Genomic DNA, 19,143 nt, shown 5'->3' on the forward strand with positions numbered 1-19,143 from the left:
AGAATTTCTCGGGTGTCAAGTATGAAAGGGATGCTGCTGCCTCAAGCTCGTGGGTCCCGAATGGACTGCTGTGCGTCGCAAGGCAGCTGAGGGCTGTGTCAGCACATCACGGGGTCCGCCAATGCACCTGGACTGCGGTATTGGATTCGGGTGTCGGGTGGCCACAAGTGTTTTCTATTAGCGATCTTTTGTTTAAACTATATCCCATCGATTTCACCAGCCAATAGGATGCTGCAAATTAAGAAAAACTACCCCATACATGTGAAGAATACCGATTTAATTAATGTGGACAAATTTTTTATATCAATGTGGTGTTAGCATTACAATAGTTAAGGGGAGGGTGTGTGCGTGTATGAGTGGGTGACATGGAGCAGAACAGCAGGTGAAGTCCAGAACACTAAGTTAATTTGTGTAATTTTTATGTAAAACACAGTACAATAGTTTAAGTGGGTGGGTGACAAAGAAGAATGCTCAGAAATGGCGTTCAAAAGGATGTGAAATTCGAAAAGTATACCAGAAAATGGTTGAAGGACATTACTAATTACTTAATTTGGTGTGAAAGGTGGTACAATAGTTTGAGGAAATGGTGGTGACATGGAAAACCACTTAACAGAACGGTTGGTTAAGTACCTGTCAATCAAAGGAGAATAATATGTTAAGTGCATGTCAATCAAAGGAGTTTGGCCCCTGAGTGCATACCTGCCCCTGATGTAGGCAACCCGTGCCAACAAAATGAGCTACAAACTGCCTTGCCCCACTACTAATAGGCACTGCATGGTTTAATTTAGTGATGAAGCCCACTTTAATTTGGATGGGTTCGTCAATGAGGAGAACTGGCGCATTTGGGAAACTTAAAATCCACATTTCACAATCGAGAAATCTCTCGATCCTCAACCAGTATGGTGTGCAATGTCCAGTCACGGAATAATTGGTCCGATATTCCTTTGTGCAATGGTGACTACCGAATGGTGCGCGAAGCATTTGGGAGATGATTTTATCCCAATTATCGAAAGTGACTGTGATTTAGATAAGATGTGGTTCATGCAAGACGGAGCTGAACCCCACAGAAGCAGGAGAGTGATGTCCTGGAAGAGCACTTTTGTGACAGCATTCTGGGTCTGAGGTCCCCAGAAGATTCTGGAATGGGCCTCGACTGGCCGTCAGGTTCTCCGGATCTGAACAGATACGACTCCTTCTGTGGGGCTATATTAGAGACAAGGTGTACAGAAATATCCCCAAAAGCACTGCTGGGCTGGAAACAGTGATTCAGGAGGTCATCGACACCACCGATGTTCGGACACGTCAGTGGGTCATGGAGAATTTCGCTTTTCGTCTGCGCCACATGATCGCCAAAGGTGGCAGGGGTATTGGATATTTCATAACCGAAATGGGAATATCTGTACTGACGTTTCATGTTGAATAAAGTGTGTGCATGGTTTGTTTTTTCTCATAGTTCCATATTTGTCACCCTGTAGGTACATTATTTTGGACGGAACCCTCAGAGCACCAGTGGCACTCGTACTTGCCTCTCTTTTCTACCGAGTAGATTCTTCATTCGAGGAAGGCTGCAGCGCGGGCTGTGTGGGCCACGTTGCTCTCGCACTGGCCCTACTGCACCCCGTCTGGCGGCTTAGCCGGCGCCCCGAGCGTGCACCCCCAGGCCCGCGTAACTGCGCTAGGCTGCGCGGGGGGACGGCACGGAGAGGCTCCCGCCCGTCTCTGTGCCGTCAGACCCGAGTTCCGTCTGCTAATTCGCGGCCCCACAGTATCGGACGTTGCGGGGATGGCTCCCGGCTGCGCGGTGTTCCGGGGTCGGAATATCGAGCCGGCGCTGTCCGGTGGCGGTGGCTGCGGCCGCGGCTTACGTAAGGGCCGGCGTGTCGGGCGCGGGCCGCGCTCACCATCAGTCCGTGAATGAGCGGACCGCGAGCAGCTGATAGCCCGGCGAGCGGCGGTGGGGGGCGCGCCGCGGCAGCGCCAGCCGCCGCCAGCACTCAGTCTGGCGACCGACGCAGCGCGCCGCGACGGCCACTACAGCTGCTCCAGCAGGTGAGTCCAGCCGCCGGCGCCCGCCCCGGGATGCTGGCAGCTGCTTCTTTCCCTAAATCGCCAATGTTAGAAACAAGCTGTGGAGTCGTGCGTAGCTGCGAAACCGAATATTCCGGGCGCCCAACTCTCACACTTGTCTCAACCAGCGAATCAGGTAGACTATTTTTTCCCTGTCGATCCATTAACTGCAGTGAAACGTACGAACAAGTGATATTTTAGAACAGTGTTATCGGTGTGTACCTGACGAAGGGCGGTAAGCAAACCATACTACTCTAGACAACTGTCTGGAATCATCCTTTCTTCGCGAGCGTGTGTGTGTGTGTGTGTGTGTGTGTCTGGGTGGGTGGGTGTCTGTGGGCGTGTGGGTGATTCAAATGGTTCAAATGGCTCTGAGCACTCTGGGACTTAACTTCTGAGGTCATCATGTATGTACGTAGGCTGTTTAGGTTTTTATGTTGGTAACGCCATGTAGCGCTCAATATGAAAATCACTGACTGTGCTGTGTGCAGTCTCTGGCTGTTAACAGCCAACTGCCCAACACTACAATAGCAGATTCCAACAATGCAAACCAGCCACAGACTGCACACAGCACAGTCAGTGATTTTCATATAGAGCGCTACATGGCGTTACCAACATAAAAACCTAAACAGCCTACTTTCAGTCAGTCCCCTAGAACTTAAGAACTACTTCAACTAACCCAAGGACATCACACACACCCATGCCCGAGGCAGGATTCGAACGTGCGACTGTAGCGGTCGCGCGGTTCCAGACTGTAGTGCCTAGAACCGCTCGGCCACTTCGGCCGGCCGTGTGTGTGTGTGTGTGTGTGTGTGTGTGTGTGTGTGTGCGTGCGTGCGCGCGCGCATCGTTTCTTCGACAGTGCATGTGTGTGTGTGTGTGTGTGTGTGTGTGTGTCGAGTTTTAGTGTATTTGAGTCTTTATGAAGGTGGCAGAGAGAAGAAAGAGAGCGAATCCTCTAACCAGCAACAATCATTTCAGCTGAGTCATCCACACACTGGATACTGTGATTTTCTTCTTTTCATCTCACCGCCTCAGAGACTTCCCTTAAGCATCGGAGAACTGCCTCCAAGCTACCAAGAGTATAAAAAAACTGTGGTCTTGTATGTAGTTGCGAATTCAACTAGTCAGGATGCCGATCTTTTGCGCATACATAAACAACGTCACCTCTGCCCACGAATCACTTGCATAGTTTTCTCTAATTCGATCTGTGAAGTGGAAAGAAACATACGTGCAAGTGATACCCTAAAACAGTCTTACTAGCGTCTGTGTGACTGAGGGGTAGCAAACAAACCATGACGGTTTGTTAACACCCAGACTTCGCCTGTGTGTGTGTGTGTGTGTGTGTGTGTGTGTGTGTGTGTGTGTGTGTGTGTGTGTCTGTGTATATACACATGTATATATTCTTCTTATTATCGTGTATGTATGTATATACTTTTCTTATTACCTCACTACCCCCAAAGACACTGAGCGAGGTGGCGCAGTGGTTAGCACACTGGACTCGCATTCGGGAGGACGACGGTTCAATCCCACGTCCGGCCATCCTGATTTAGGTTTTCCGTGATTTCCCTAAATCACTCCAGGCAAATGCCGGGATGGTTCCTTTGAAAGGGCACGGCCGACTTCCTTCCACGTCCTTCCCTAATCCGATGAGACCGATGACCTTGCTGTTCGGTCTCTTCCCCCAAACAATCCAATCCAATCCAATCCCAAAGACAGCTTCATGCGGTTCACAAACCGCCACCAACCCTGCAAAGGGGCAAAAATCTGTGCAGTTCTCTAACACTGTAAATCCAAATACGCCTATCTTTCGCATGTATTATACATAACAACGTCACCTCAACCAACGAAACAGGTGGACCATTTTCTCTGCATTCATCCATTAACTAGAATGAAACATACAACCAAATGATGTTTTAGAACAGTATTATTCGTACTTGTCTAACGGAAACGTAGTAAAAAAAACCGTACAAATATTTAATAACTCTTCGAAATTATCCTTTGTTTGCGAGGAAAAAGATGTCCACCATCCACTGGCAAGGAATCTTCAGCCGTCCAACTGGAAAGTCTTTCTAGTTCCTACTGGTACCTCTCACTTGTATTTTCAGAACTTTGTAACAATCATGAGCTGCAAAAGCGTAGCCGGCTGCGGTGGCCGAGCGGTTCTAGGCGCTACAGTCTGGAACCGCGCGACCGCTACGCCGCAGGTTCGAATCCTGCCTCGGGCATGGATGTTTGTGATATCCTTAGGTTAGTTAGGCTGAAGTAGTTCTAAGTTCTAGGGGACTGATGCCCTCAGAAGTTAAGTCCCATAGTGCTCAGAGCCATTTGAACCATTTTTTGCAAAAGCGTAGGAAACAAACAAAACACATGCTAGAAGCCTGTCTGTAACCCACCATTTTTTTCAAGAGACAGAAACAAATAATTTTTTTAACTCTTGACAGCGATACCTAGAAGAAAACACCGCGGGATTGGCAGTTTTCAAGTTTGTCTCCCGGAGAACTGTCTCCATTCTCGTAGACAAACCGTGACTCCGTGGAAGGGCGTTTATATGTACGTATTATCTGTATTATGGGTGTAAAGGCGCGCGCGCGCGCGCGTTTGTGCGTGTATTTGTGTGTGTGTGTGTGTGTGTGTGTGTGTGTGTGTGTGTGTGTGTGTGTGTGTATGTTTGTGTATGTCTCATTGAGCCGTCTGTATACTCGACGCATTGCACCATTTGAATAAGCCAAAATCGTAAATCGTAAAATCATAGTATACGCCTTAAGTTAGCTAGTGTCCGATTACTGTGTTATTTTTCCCACCGAAGACGTACAGTTGTGAGCAACAGCCTCCTGCAAAGTACTCGATTCCAAGTGTACAGTGAGTGGAGTTCGCTTCGAAATGTTCGCACAGAAACTAGTTCAGATGGACCTGTGTGCACTGATATTAGTAGTTCCTGTCTCGTTTGAAACTGACTGTATCTGAAAATGATTGACACTCTTTGCCATTTCCGGTGCGTCAGAACGTCTTCACGATCCCTGTTCACGGGCTAGACGGCTCCGAGTGGCGCATCATTCTCTGTAGACACACTGGACAGCCCGCGTCGCTGCAGCAACCGAGTTGGCCAACTTCACTCACGGTGTGGTCGTGGGCGCCTCCAGGCGCGGCATCTTCCATTGTATCGCGCTTCTTCGTCGAACCTTCTTATTGCACTGATTCCACGCTGCTAACCCGTACATACATAACACTGCACTACTGAGAGTTAACGGTGGAGAGTAACATGAGCCCCTGCTACCGGGTCGTCTACAGCGCTCCAAAAAGATCGTTACTACATTTATTTCGATTTGTAAATGGACAGTGCACTCAATTAACAAAGGCTGACTTGCGGATTTTAGGTGTTGCGTAATGTTCTTGCGTATGCCTTGCACCAGAGTTAATTTAGAGGAGCATGCTTCAGGCGAAGTTCCACTACCGGCGCTTGTTGGCTCAGTGAGAGTCAGATTAGGAATCCAAACGTTCAGCTGTCGGTCATTCCCAGGAGATTTCCTGTCATGTATTGCTTCTGTAGCAATCGAGTCTTCGTGTGAAAAATTGTGACCCGTTCCGCGCTCCGTTCCTTACGATCTAGCACAGGAGACCATTCGGCGATGCCGTTGTAGATGTCATACTTATCTACGACCGCTGTTGGTTTTCTCTGTTGCTGAGAGTAATATTCTGACTACGGGAACCGGTCGGCGTGCGACTTTTGCTCGTGGCTGCGTCCTTGGTTCCCATTGCGCTCACGAGAGATGCCGGCTGCACAGACGAGCCCAGTTGACATCGCGAGCCGGTGCAGGCGTCGGGGGACCGCACTGCGGCCTGCACTTCACTTCTCCGTTTACAAGTGGCGCTCTTTACACTCTACCTGTATGTAGCACTGCTGGGGAACGAACCCGTGATGATTATTTTTATGTTGTTGCAAGTATGGGAGTGATAAACACGAGCGCGGTGGTATTATATATGAACTCGCGGAATTCTCCGTCTTTCACTCATACGTCCTTGAGAGACGCGATTCTGCTGACGGTCCAGTTCCTTATCAGAGTGACGCACGAGATGTATCTCCGGCACAAATAAATGTCCCTCGGCTGCTGCCAAAGTGTGTTAGCAGTGCTGATGGCGTTTCCCCTCGATAAGAAATACGTTGTGTTTCTGCACGCGTCACTTCGTCTTTGTCCCTACCCTATCTTTGTTCCTGGCCTCCCGGCAGCTATTGAGCAGAGGACACGTTATCGAGTTCAGTAGTGCGCTGCGTCTCGAATCCGGCAATGTATTCTCGAAGTCAGGTAAATGTACGTAGACTCTACTCAAGTGGAGGCAGCTTTCAAATGTTCAAAAATGTTCAAATGTGTGTGAAATCTTATGGGACTTAACTGCCATGGTCATCAGTCCCTAAGCTTACACACTATTTAACCTAAATTATCCTAAGGACAAACACACACACCCATGCCCGAGGGAGAACTCGAACCTCCGCCGGGACCAGCCACACAGTCCATGACTGCAGCGCCTCAGACCGCTCGGCTAATCCCGCGCGAGGCAGCTTTCAGAATGGTTTTAAAGTCTTACAAAATTCTTTCCTACACATACCGCTTTTGTCAGCTAGCGGTTTCTGTATCAGTGGATACAAGCACTCCAGTCGTTAGGGGTACGACGGGACAATACCTATGCGTGCCCTCATCCCATTTTTTGCTCACGGCCTTTGTATAGGTTGTATAGGATGGAGCCAGTTCCACGTTAGTTTTTTAATACCTGTTCTCCAGCTACAGCCAACAGTCTTTTTGGAGAACAATGACGCGCATCGTCCAGAGAATACACCTTAAATGCCGTTAACATATCCTACAACACTATCCTGCCTGTAACACACTAATGTTACCCTCTTAGAGGATTTTGAAGATTTGACCTCGCGTGTGTCTAATGGACAAAGGTATCGGACTATAATTTTGAATTAGGTGAAATTAACAGAAAAACCAAATGTAATTTAACCTTGGGAGTCAATGAAAGTATTAAAAATATAAATGAATAAAAAAATCAACAGTAGCAAGCCCAATTAGGAACATTAATTTGTAAATATATGTTTAAGAAAACTGAATATTGTTTGTTGAAGTTACTTTCGTTGAGATTTCTCTTTGAACAGCAAACAAGATACAAACTGACACAGTCTACTTCGAACTGTGTGTAGCAGCAGTTACCAATAGCGCACACACTAGTAAATTATAGGGAGTAGATTTGCACCAAGCTCATACTAATGACAACTACACTCAAAGGCATTACTTAATCAGATGCTGAAATGTTACTGCATGAAGTGCAGAACTAAATTTGTACATGAGGGCCTTTTGACTTAACTGACATGACAAAAATAAATAAAGATGAATAATATCACAAATACAATGTTTAAGCTCCTCTACAAATATCCGTTTTCCTTGGCAACAGTAATAGTTCAGTTGTTTCCTAGTAAGTGGAGAATATGGTGCGGACGCATAAACTAATATAGTTTCACTAGTCAACGCTCTCTGATTATTACAGTAGAAAAGACTAATTCAAAAAGCTAATCGTTCACTTCACTTAGAGTAGTTCATAATTTACTTTGTAAGACAATAAAATACAAAACTGGGCTTAATTAACTTCAAAAAAGGAACCATTCATGATTGAAATCAAACCCACACTATTTTTGAAAGTGAGATTAACTTATTTGCCTTTTTTATCACCTGTGAAACAGGTATTCTAGACAATAATATTTACACAATCTTGCACTGAACTCCTACAAAACTTTATTTTGAAATAAGTTAAGGATACTTTACCAAAAGCCTCTCCACTTTCACTTTGTGGTTTTAACTTTAACTTTTATTCCTTTTATATTAGACAAAAAATCACTTTTAACCACTTGAATGCAATAATTGTTCATTTAAATCAGGATACTCAGTTTTAGTAACACTTAGGTAAGGACCCTGCATAGGTTCATGGTCAGGATGGAAAATATGGTTCCTGACACTGGTTTATAATGATGTGATTATTATTAAAACAACACACAAATTAACTGGTCCATGCCCATATAAATTCCTGAACGTATGAAGTTAGTGAAGCAGAGGCGAAGATTGGTGGCAAGCGGCATGGCGGCTAACTGACTCACGGCTCTTGATGTTCGAATGATCTATAAAATCTCTTCTTGGCGTCGGATTTTCAACATATTAGCCGAGAATACCAAATAATTGCCAGATCCTCATCCAAGGCACATCCTTTGTAAAGCGGCTTCCAATTGCCTCTCTTGCACCGTGGAAGTGTACCGTGGTACGGTTAACTACATACTGCATACCGTTCACTGCATACCGTTCACACAAAGGAGACGCTCAGTTCCACTGCCAAAACCAGCTTTTACATCGCGCCATTCCACTTCCGTAGCGGGAGGACGTCCCTACAGCTTTTACATGTTACAAATACAAGTGCCCTAAGGATGAACCAGCTTTCAATAAACATTTTCCTTTTTATGAACATACACATATTATTGTAATTTTTCATTTTAACATATCTTTTCACTTTTTTCATAATGACATTACCAAGTTTCTTGCCACATCTCAAGGACTTTAAATAACAAAGAATAAACACTCCATAACTGCAGATACACAGTTACGTAATATAAACCTACTTCTAATGGATATAAATGTTACAGTCTGTTTCACTTACGTATCGGTTGCGCTGAGCTGTTGATATCCTAGCAGTGCGATTTCTGTTTTACGCCTGCTTGATGCATCGCACTCTCCCTGAGTCCTTCCGAAACATTTAATTTTCCCATTTGCCTTCCTTATCACATTTCAAACCACTTCATATCTTTACGCTCAAATAATAAAACAATGTGATGTGCTTTAGATGTTAAGCACTAACCCTGTAAACGGAAACTATCACGGTAGTTTCCATTGTTCAACATATTACACTGGATTTATCCAGATTTAAAGAGAGCAGATTTAAGAATATCTAGAGGAGACACTACTCAGTTCCTAATATCTAAACTTTTACTATCGGAAACGTCACACTTATTAAAACATTCCGGACAATTTCCTATTGAAACACAATGTTTCATCCCCATCTGTGGAGGACATCTCCACGGAGGGCTGTAGTTTCTTCGACTGTCCGACAGACAGTTTTACCCGCTATCTGACTAATGTGAAATACTGTTTCCGTATGCTCTCGCGCAGAGACGAGACGTCTCATGTTTTGAAAGCAGGTGGGGACGAAACGTTGGGTGCCGGAGAGGAATTCTTTCGACCACGGAGTGATACCGCAGAGTATTTTAGTAAGTGTGACAGTCCGAAGTGTTCCGCAATTGTAAAGAATTATTTTTCTCTTCAGACAATGACATTGTTCCGTGCTTCATCTGCGGCGCTTTCTCGTGTTTCATGTAAATCCGTTAAATGCCATTCGCTTAATATTTCGAAACGCTGAGTGAAGGCTGGTTTCCAGGTCAGGCGTCCTTGTAAGGCGGGCGAGAAGGCCCGTGTCGTATAGAGCGGCACACACGACACACGCTACACGTAGTACAGCCGAACCCGCTGTTGGAACACACGGCGCTGGACCCTGTACCCCGTGACGCACGTCGGTTCTGTTCCCTGCACTGATTTCGGGCGAACAGGTAGGATGAGCTCATCTTCCGGGGAGCGACAGTCAAATCCCCAGCTTGAATCTAGATTCGCTTTTTGCGTGGTTCTTGCAAACCATTTCAAGTGAATGCGTTTTTACGCTAGACCGCCAGGCCTGACGAGAGTGCGATGAGATTACTTGTTCCCTTCTTTTTAGCTACTGATAGCCCAATGAACATACGGACTACCATAAGCTGAAAGAAATGTGAAAACTCGTCAGAGTCACTGATGTGTACGTATTTTTTCATCACTTTTTTCTATATTTCTTTACCTTCCCTTTTAAAAAATACCATGCGATTCCGCAAGTCTAGCAGGAGAGACATTTTTTCTGCGATCTAATGGTATCCGAACGTAGTCGCCACATATATTGTCCTACCACAAAAGGAGCGATTACTAAGGAGCTGTTTGTAGCGGCGTATTAATACGAGTTTGTTTTCCGCCTTATGCTGTCAAACGTTTCGACAAAATCGATCAGCTCGTTGAGAGTGGGTGAGGGATTCGATACAGAAGTGGTCTTAAGTATGGCTGGAAAACGTGTCGACTGTCTTACAACGAAGACGATTAGACCGATGATCCGAATTTGTATGCTCGAAAGTTCCTGGTGCGGTAGCCTTCTCAGTAGAAACCATTAATGTCCACACAGGACTGCATTCGTAGCTTCTGCTGCTCAAAACAGAAGCACGAGTTAAGCAAACAGCTTGTCCGTAATCACTGTACTTATTCCAACAAATGGTAACTTGCACATACTAAGCAAGCAGTCTTAGGGAAGAAAAAAACAGCAGGTAACTATTTCGTCCACAGTTACTAGTTCATCTACATCTACATCATACTCCGCAAGTCACCTAACGGTGAGTGGCGGAGGATACTTTCGGTACTAGTTTCAGAATTAATGCTATTTTCCTCGTTCAAATCGTGGCATGGTAGTATTACGTTTATTATCGTTAGCAATTAATTTAATTGTTTTCCTGTACACACCCTAAGGATACGTACAGTAAGATGACTATGTTACACGTAAGCACTACTTAACGAAGCAGCGACTTTGCCACACTGATGTGCTCACGGATTCTGTTCCTACGAACTTTTGTATTTTTTATTTATTCACTGTCCTTGTTTACCGATTGGCTTATTCTTTGTAAACCGCTCACACTTTCAGAATGGCACAATGGCGCTCGAATGTTTCTAATTCAGTTTAAGGTGCACGACGGAACTACGTTAAGTGCTGAGCTTTAGGTTTTCTTTTTGTGTGTGTGTTCATTTTCCTTCATAGTTAGGAGATCCGATCGAATATCGCAGATACACTGGATCGTATAATAATTAATGAAATACATCGAAGTTGGACAAAAGGTTACTGTCTCTTATTCAGAAGCGAAGTGGTACTATATGTTCCTCGTGGGGAGTACCTAGTGCAACTGGAGGGAATACTTATGTCGAAAATGTGACATATTGACCTAGGGCTACATCCATTCAATGGAGCACGTCCAGTCGCCACACGAGCGTCGGCTATCGAGAATTGCTCGCAATTTTCCTGGAGATCCCCCCCACCGCCGTCAGTCAGTGTGGTTCAGATGGAGGGGTAGGGACTAACTCGTCATTCGTGTCCAAGTGGGAACGCCGTCAGCGCGTACACTTCAGTCTAGTGCAGTGCGGTGCAGTGTGCATAGGCAGGGCAGGCAGTATGGGCGAAGGGCGTGCACTGTGCTGTTCCTCCGTGGTGAGTCTCGCAGCACACACACCCGAGCCCTGACTGTGGTCGCTAAAACACGCGCTATGCTGCTATTATGTTTCTGAACGAGGTTATTTTCGCAGTGTGATGTGCTACCAGTGCCAAACATAAGCGTTATTTCTGAGAACCGAGTCTGCGTTTAAGAGTCGACTACTTTTACCACTAAACTATTAGTGCTGTATGGTGTATTCATTCATCTGACACGCAATATTCTTGGGTCTAGTGACCAATAGGAGTCATCAGTAGAGCCTTTGAAGTGTTAAGACGTATGTGAGTCCTCGTTTCTTTCTTGCAATTGTCGATCGTACATTTTCTTTTTAATACCTCGTTTATTTCTTGTGTGTGGTGTCTTAGATCACGTTGTTCAGTAGACCAGCATAAGTCTAGTGGAGACAGCGATCCACCAAGGAGAATTATTCTTCATATTGTGACGTATACTGCAGCTGCATCTGTTGTTTTTTATGAGGCTTTGGTGACAGACTGGACTGTAGCAGTCACTCATATATAGGTCAAGTTGGAACGTGATAGTCTTGATATGTGTTGCCAAAATATGTCATGACAATCTTTTTTGTATATATTACGCATTCCAGTTATATTTGTACCCCTCATCAAAACCCATAATATACCACCGTTGTCTAATATATTTAAGCCTTTGTATACTCGAAAGCTTTAATAACAGGAGCATTTAGGGCTCGAAACACCCTATTCCCGTTGATGTCATGTTTGTTGAATTTTGTTTTGCTAATGTTTTCGTGTTACCAACGTCAGCCGTTGGTCGTTTCTTAAAGCTCGCATCTCTGCCAAGCTAAGGACGACATTGGCGTATCGATGCAATACGAAGCTGGTACCTAACGCCATATTACGTGCTATAGTTTTAGAGTTCTCGTGTAATTTATTGTGTTCTTCGATGTGTTCTAAAAGTAAACAGAAGCGGTCATTAGAGCTTCGCCATCCCACAACCAAACTGTCACCTCTCACCCTAACCCATATCTCGAGAAACGTTACACACCAGTGTTCCACCACATCGAAATGTTTCTTTACATTAGTTGGGTTCGGGAAATACGTCAACGAATCTGTCATCTTCCGACCAAAGTCAGATCCTTCGCTGCGTTGTCAGTGTGTCACCAGAACCTATCTTCCAAACACTAACATAGGCGCAAAATAAATACTGCCATTCTTTTGTTTTCTTTCTGTTTGCGTGTGTATGACGCCACAGGATACACCAAGTTTCGGGACGAAGCCGATATTCAATATCGGTAGGTTCAGTTGGTAGAAATTTGTGACAAGGGAAGTTTATTTTTTCCGGGGAATAGGTTAACCAGGCACCATGAAAGGGCTGTTAAGTAACCAGATACTTGTTAGGCTACTAACAGATGGTTTTTCAAAAGCTTTTCGTGACTGTAACTCCTAGGTTATATATATATATATATATATATATATATAAAAAAAATCTCTTCTGTAACTTCAGATGGTAAAATTTACAGTGTAGGTGTCGCGTGTGTCTTCTACGTGAGAAAACTCGTTTTCGCTAGACTGTCTTGTTGCGAGCAGATATTCGAATTGATGTATGCCAGGATATTGGCAATGCTTTCTTGGTGATTTTCGTTAGCTGGGCTTTAGGTCGAGGTCTAAGATGTATTTGTTAAAAATGTTCCGTCCCCTACTGGTGAAGAAGTCATCAAAAGCTATAAAGAGTAGTTCCAAACCCAGAAAATTTCGGTTAGCCGAACTATTTATACATATCCCCTCAACGACCGGTTTATTACGTAACCACACCGTTACCTAACATCACGGAGTAACGTCCAGGTGTGCGTTATGAAGCTTACAGGGCAGAAGTGCTGGCGTTCTTTGTTTATTTATCACTATGGTCCACAACTTCTCCGGTATCAATCCATTTTGTTTCCTGTTTAAATTCTTTTTCTGATTTGAATTTCTATGGCGTCTTTGTACATCTTGGCATAGTAATAACTGCACCTTGATAGTGTCGAAGAAACGAAATTGGTAGTTACCTGGTCCCGGCGGGCGGTCAGCTACTGTCGATTTATCAGTGTAGCGAGACAACTAACTTGTGTCCTTTAAGCAGTGTCAATGCTTTTTTTTTTAGTGGTTCCCACGTTGACTTCATCTATTTCTATACCCTGCAAAGCACTGAAGTGAATGCCAGAGAATACTTCCGATTGTAGCATTTATTACGAATTTTACCCGTTTCATTCCCGTGTAGAGTGTGAGAAGAATTAGTGCTCAAATGTGTGTCTGCAAGCACATTGTAATCAATGAGATCTTGTCTCCGCGATCCCTGTGGGTGCGATACGCAGGAGGCTGTTGTCATTCTTTCATTCATCAATTAAAGTCGGTCCTAGAAACTTTCTAAGCAGACTTCCAGGTGAAAATGTCACTATATTGCAATGTGCGCCAGTTCTTTCCAGCATCTCCGTTACACTCCCCCACGTGTCAAAGAAATCTCCCACGACACACGTGCTGCTCTCTTTGTACAGGTTCAATATCCACTGTTTCTCATATTTGATACGGGCTCAACAGACTTGAACGGTATTCTACATCTACCTCTATACTCCGCAAGCCACCTGACGGTGTGTGACCTTGAGTACCTCTATCGGTTCTCCCTTCTATTCCAGTCTCGTATTGTTCGTTGAAAGAAAGATTGTCGGTATGCCTTTGTGTGGGCTCTAATCTCTCTGATTTTATCCTCACGGTCTCTTCGCGAGATATACGTAGGAGGGAGCAATATACTGCTTCACTCCTCGGTGAAGGTATGTTCTCGAAACTTCAACAAAAGCCCGTACAGAGCTACTGAGCGTCTCTCTTGCAGAGTCTTCCACTGGAGTTTATCATCTCTGTAACGCCTTCGCGATTACTAAATGATCCTGTAACGAAGCGCGCTGCTCTCTGTCGGATCTTCTCTCTCTCTCTGTAAACCCTATCTGGTACGAGTCCCACACTGGTGAGCAATATTCAAGCAGTGGGCGAACAAGTGTACTGTAACCTACTTCGTTTGTTTTCTGGCTGCATTCCCTTAGGATTCTTAGAATGAATCTGTCTCGCATCTGCTTTACCGACAATTTTTTATGGTCATTCCATTTTATCTCTCTCATAATGCCTACTCCCAGATAATTTATGGAATTAACTGCTTGCATTTGCTGACCTGCTCTATTGTAGCTAAATGATAAAGGATCTATCTTTCTATGTATTCGCAACACATTACACTTGTCTACATGGAGATTCAATTGCCATTCCATGCACCATGCGTCAATTCGTTGCAGATCCTCCTGCATTTCAGTACAATTTTCCATTGTTACAACCTCTCGGTATACTACAGCATCATCCGCAAAAAGCCTCGGTGAACTTCCGGTGTTATCCACAAGGTCATTTATGTATATTGTGAATAGCAACGGTCCTACGACACTCCCCTGCGTCACACCTGAAATCACTCTTACTTCGGAAGACTTCTGTCCATTGAGAATTCTAGAATGGGTCACACGGGTCGTTTGTAAGCAGGTTAATTTCATTCCCCTAGTCTTCCACCTGTTCTACCGACAATTGAGTCTATAGGATCGTTCCATTTCATAGCCGTACAGAAATCAACCGAGGCATTTGTATGAATTGACCTTTCCAACGATGAGTAATATCTTAGTCATAGGATACTATTTTTTTTCGTTTTACGAAGTGCATTAGATTACGTTTCTGTACGCTTAAATCAAGTTATCCATGTCTTTGTACCATACTGAAACCTTATCAAGACCTGACGTTTGGCTCAGCTTCTTTCCGCCAATGCTTCATTGTAGATAACTGCGTTGCCTGAGAAAAGTCCGAGGTTACTATCATTATTGTCCGCAACGTGGTAAAAAAAATGAACAGCCCAGGTTCAACACATTTCCTTGGGGCAAACCTAAAGTTATATCTACATCTGTCAATGACTCTCCATCCAACATAACATGCTGCGTTCTACCTATAGAGAAATCCTCAATCCAGTCACAAATTTCGCTTGATAACACATCCGATTGTACTTTCAATAATAAGCGTAGGTATGGTTGTGGACAAATGTCTTCCTACAGTCAAGAATCATTACAACTACCACCCTGCTTTGATCGAAGGCTTTCAGTATATCATTTGAGAAAAATGCAACTTGTATTTCACATGATCGATGTTTTCTGAATCCATGCTGTCTGGCATGAAGGAAGTTTGAACGACGTCTTCAAGGATGTCTCGATCGCCTCCACTCGTGGAGCATCGAAACCGGCTTCCGTTTCTCACCCAGTAAGACCGTTTGTGTTAACTTTTGGCGACGTAAGGAGTTTCTTCCGCCCTCCTTACATCTAGGTCCTGTCAACCTTCCGTTTTCCGACGTCGCTAAATTCTTGGGTCTTATGTTTGACAGAAAACTTTGCTGGTCCGCCCACGTTTCCTATCTTTCGGCTCGCTGTCTGCGTTCCCTTAACACCCTCCGTGTCCTGAATGGTACCTCCTGGGGAGCGGACCGAGTGGTCCTTCTCCGCCTCTATCGCGCCTTAGTGCGCTCGAAATTGGATTATGGAAGCATAGTCTACTCCTCTGCTCGGCCGTCTATTCTTCGGCGTCTCGACACTATCCACCACCGTGGATTACGTTTAGTGTCTGGAGCTTTTTACACCAGCTCTGTGGAAAGCCTTTATGCTGAGACTGCTGAACCTCCGCTGTCCAATCGGCGGGCAGTCCTTCTGAGTCGTTATGCTAGCCATCTGTCTTCCATGCCTGCTAATCCAGCCCATGACCTTTTTTTCGACGCCTCCTTTGATGTAGGGTATGCAGGCCGCTCCTCCTCCCTACTACCCCCGGGAGTCCGCTTCCGTCAACTGCTCCATTCTCTTTCCTTCCGCTTTCCAAAAACCTTCTTGACAACTTGGGGTACAGCACCGCCATGGCCCCGTCCCCGGATCTACTTGCTCCGTGACCTTTGTCAATTTCCCAAGGATGGTACCCCTACACTTGTTTACCGTCGGGCATTTGCTGCTCTATATGCACAAATGATGGACGCCACATTTATTTACACCGACGGCTCGAAAACATCGTTAGGTGTAGGGAGTGCCTATATTGTTGGCGACACCCCAAATCACTTTCGGCTTCCCGACCAGTGTTCGGTTTATACTGCGGAGCTTTACGCTGTTCTCCAGGCTTTCCACTACATCCGCCACCATCAGCGGATACAGTACGTAATCTGCTCAGATTCTCTCAGCTCTCTCCTCAGTCTCCAAGTTCTTTACCCTGAGCACCCTCTGGTCCACCGGATTCAGGACTGTCTGCGCTTGCTCCACCTGGGGGGCGTCTCGGTGGCGTTCCTCTGGCTCCCGGGACACGCTGGTATCTGTGGGAATGAGGCGGCCGATATAGCGGCTAAGGCTGCAGTCTCTCTTCCTCGGCCAGCTATTCAGTCGCTTCCCTTCACCGATCTACGGAGCGGTTTATGTCGCAAAGTTGCTCATATATGGCATGCGCATTGGTCAACACTTCCCCATAATAAATTGCGGGAAGTGAAAGCCCTTCCTTGCGCTTGGACCTTTTCCTCCCGAACGCGTCGTCGGGAGGAGGTAATTTTAGCTAGACTCCGGATAGGGCACTGTCTTTTTAGCCATCGACATCTTTTAAGCTGCGATCCTCCCCCACTCTGTCCCCACTGCTCTCAGCTGTGGACGGTCAGACACCTTTTATTTGAATGCCCCTATTTTAATCCGTTACGCTCCCGTCTACAGCTATCGCCTGATCTATCGTCGATTTTAGCAGATGACACGCGCTCAGCCGACCGCGTTCTCCAGTTTATTAGTGACAGTGAAATGACGCCAGTCATTTGAAGCTTTTTTAGGGGCAACCAACCCCTTTCTGTAGTGGATTTTTAAGCATTCCTTCTGCTTTTAGTTTCTCAAATTTTATGACTTTGTTCCCATTGCTGCTGGTTATAAATTCCGGTTTTTTACTGTTTCCTAAGTCACGGGCTGGGCGCTAATGACCATAGAAGTTTTGCGCCCTAAAACCACAAACAAACAAAAAAAATGAAGGAAGTTACTCTGTTAGAGATGTCTTGTTACATTTGAGTTCAGAATATATTCTGAGATTCTATAACAAATTAATGTAAAGGGTAGTGGACAGGTTTCGTGGATCACCTGTGGTGCCCCTCTTTTTAGGTGGGTGTGACCTGCGCTTTCTTGTAAACATCGAGCACAGTTACTGTTGGAGGGATGTTCGGTATATTATTCTTAAGAGGTCTAACACAACCGAATATTCCGTGTAGAATCTGGTAGGGACTGAGTGAAGCTCTGGAGCGTTGTTCAGATTTAACGATTTGAGCCGTTTCTCGACGCCACTTACACTTACACAGCGGCGCGAGAGTCAAATTGGGGCAATCTTCTTGGGTCTTCCTTTGCTAGCAATTACAGAAAAAGAAAGACACGTTCATAGGATTTTGACGACTTGGAAAAAGCGTTCGACAGTGTAAAATGGTGTAAGATGTTCGAAATTCTAATGGAAAATAGGGGTGAGTTATAGGGAAAGACGGGTAATATAAAACAGCCAAGAGGGAATAATGACAATGAAAGACTAAGAACGAAGTGCTCGGATTAAAAAGTGTGTAAGACAGCGATGTAGTCTTTCGCCCCCCAATGTTCATTATACATATCGAAGGAGCAATGATAGAAATAAAAAAATTAAGGGTGAAAAGATATCAATAAGATTCGCTGATGACACATTGCTATCCTCAGTGAGTGGAGAATGGTTACAGGATGTGATGAACAGTCTAAGAGTACAGAATATGGGTTGAGAGAAAATCGAAGAAAGACGAAAGTAATGAGAAGTAGCAGAAATAACAGCGAGTAACGTAACATCCGGATTGATGGTCAGGAAGTAGATGAAGTTAAGGCATTCTGCTACCTAGACAGCAAAATAACCAGTGACGGACGGAGCAAGGAGAACATCAAAAGCAGACTGGCACTGGAAAAAAGGGCATTCCTGGGCAAGATAAGTCTACTAGTACCAAACATAGGCCTTAATTAAAGGAAGAAATTTCTGAGAAGGAGAGGAATGTTTTATGATAGTGAAACATGGACTGTGGAAAAACAGGACAGAAGAGAATCGAAGCATTTGAGATGTGGAGCAACAGACGACTGTTGAAAATTAGGTTGACTGATAAGGAATGAGGAGGTTCTGCGCTGAATCAGAGAGGAAAGGTATTTGTGGAAAACACTGACAAAGAGGAGGAACAGGATGATAAGACACCAGGTAATAACTTCCATGGTACTAGAGGGAGCTGTAGAGGGTAAAAACTGTAGAGGAAGACTGAGGCTGCTATTCTGAGATGAAGAGGTTGGCACAGGAGAGGAATTCGTGGCTGCCCGCATGAAACTAGTCAGAAGGCTGATGATTAAAAAGAAAAAGCATTTCTGCTTTTTGTACCCTCTGTTAAATTTCCTTTCTCGTACGTGTTTGGACAAAACCTTGGTGGTATTAAGAGCCTTTACATACGACCGGTAACGAAACACTTGACTGCGTGTGGAAAAGGTTTTGCAAACCCCTGCAGCGGCAAGATGTATTCAGATATTTGCGCCCGTTCCTTGGGGGTTTAATTAACTGTCATAACTGTGTTCTCTTAGCATTCTGCTGATGAGATATGTGGCTGTTTTTACTAACTGGAATAGAACCTTCCCTTTAGCTGGTTCTTTCCCACTA

The 19,143-nt window shown here is 44.9% G+C and overlaps 1 protein-coding gene across 3 annotated transcripts in view; it reads left to right on the forward strand.

Moving 5' to 3' along the window:
• The first annotated feature begins 1,926 nt into the window (after window positions 1–1,926).
• LOC124619496 (protein croquemort-like) overlaps window positions 1,927–19,143 on the forward strand; it is a 267,151-nt gene continuing 249,934 nt past the window's right edge. The window contains exons 1-2 of one of the 3 annotated variants that reach the window (XM_047145911.1): window positions 2,007–2,049; window positions 9,538–9,706. Coding sequence is in view for 1 of the 3 variants with exons in the window: in XM_047145910.1 (XP_047001866.1) it covers window positions 11,389–11,424 (36 nt within the window). In the remaining 2 variants the exon portion in view is untranslated. Of the gene's footprint in view, window positions 2,050–9,537; window positions 9,707–11,356; window positions 11,425–19,143 lie in introns of those variants that run through there. The other 2 variants (XM_047145912.1, XM_047145910.1) reach the window with 2 other exon arrangements.

Source organism: Schistocerca americana, chromosome 6 (genome assembly GCF_021461395.2).
Source record: "Schistocerca americana isolate TAMUIC-IGC-003095 chromosome 6, iqSchAmer2.1, whole genome shotgun sequence".
Lineage (NCBI taxonomy): Eukaryota > Metazoa > Arthropoda > Insecta > Orthoptera > Acrididae > Schistocerca > Schistocerca americana.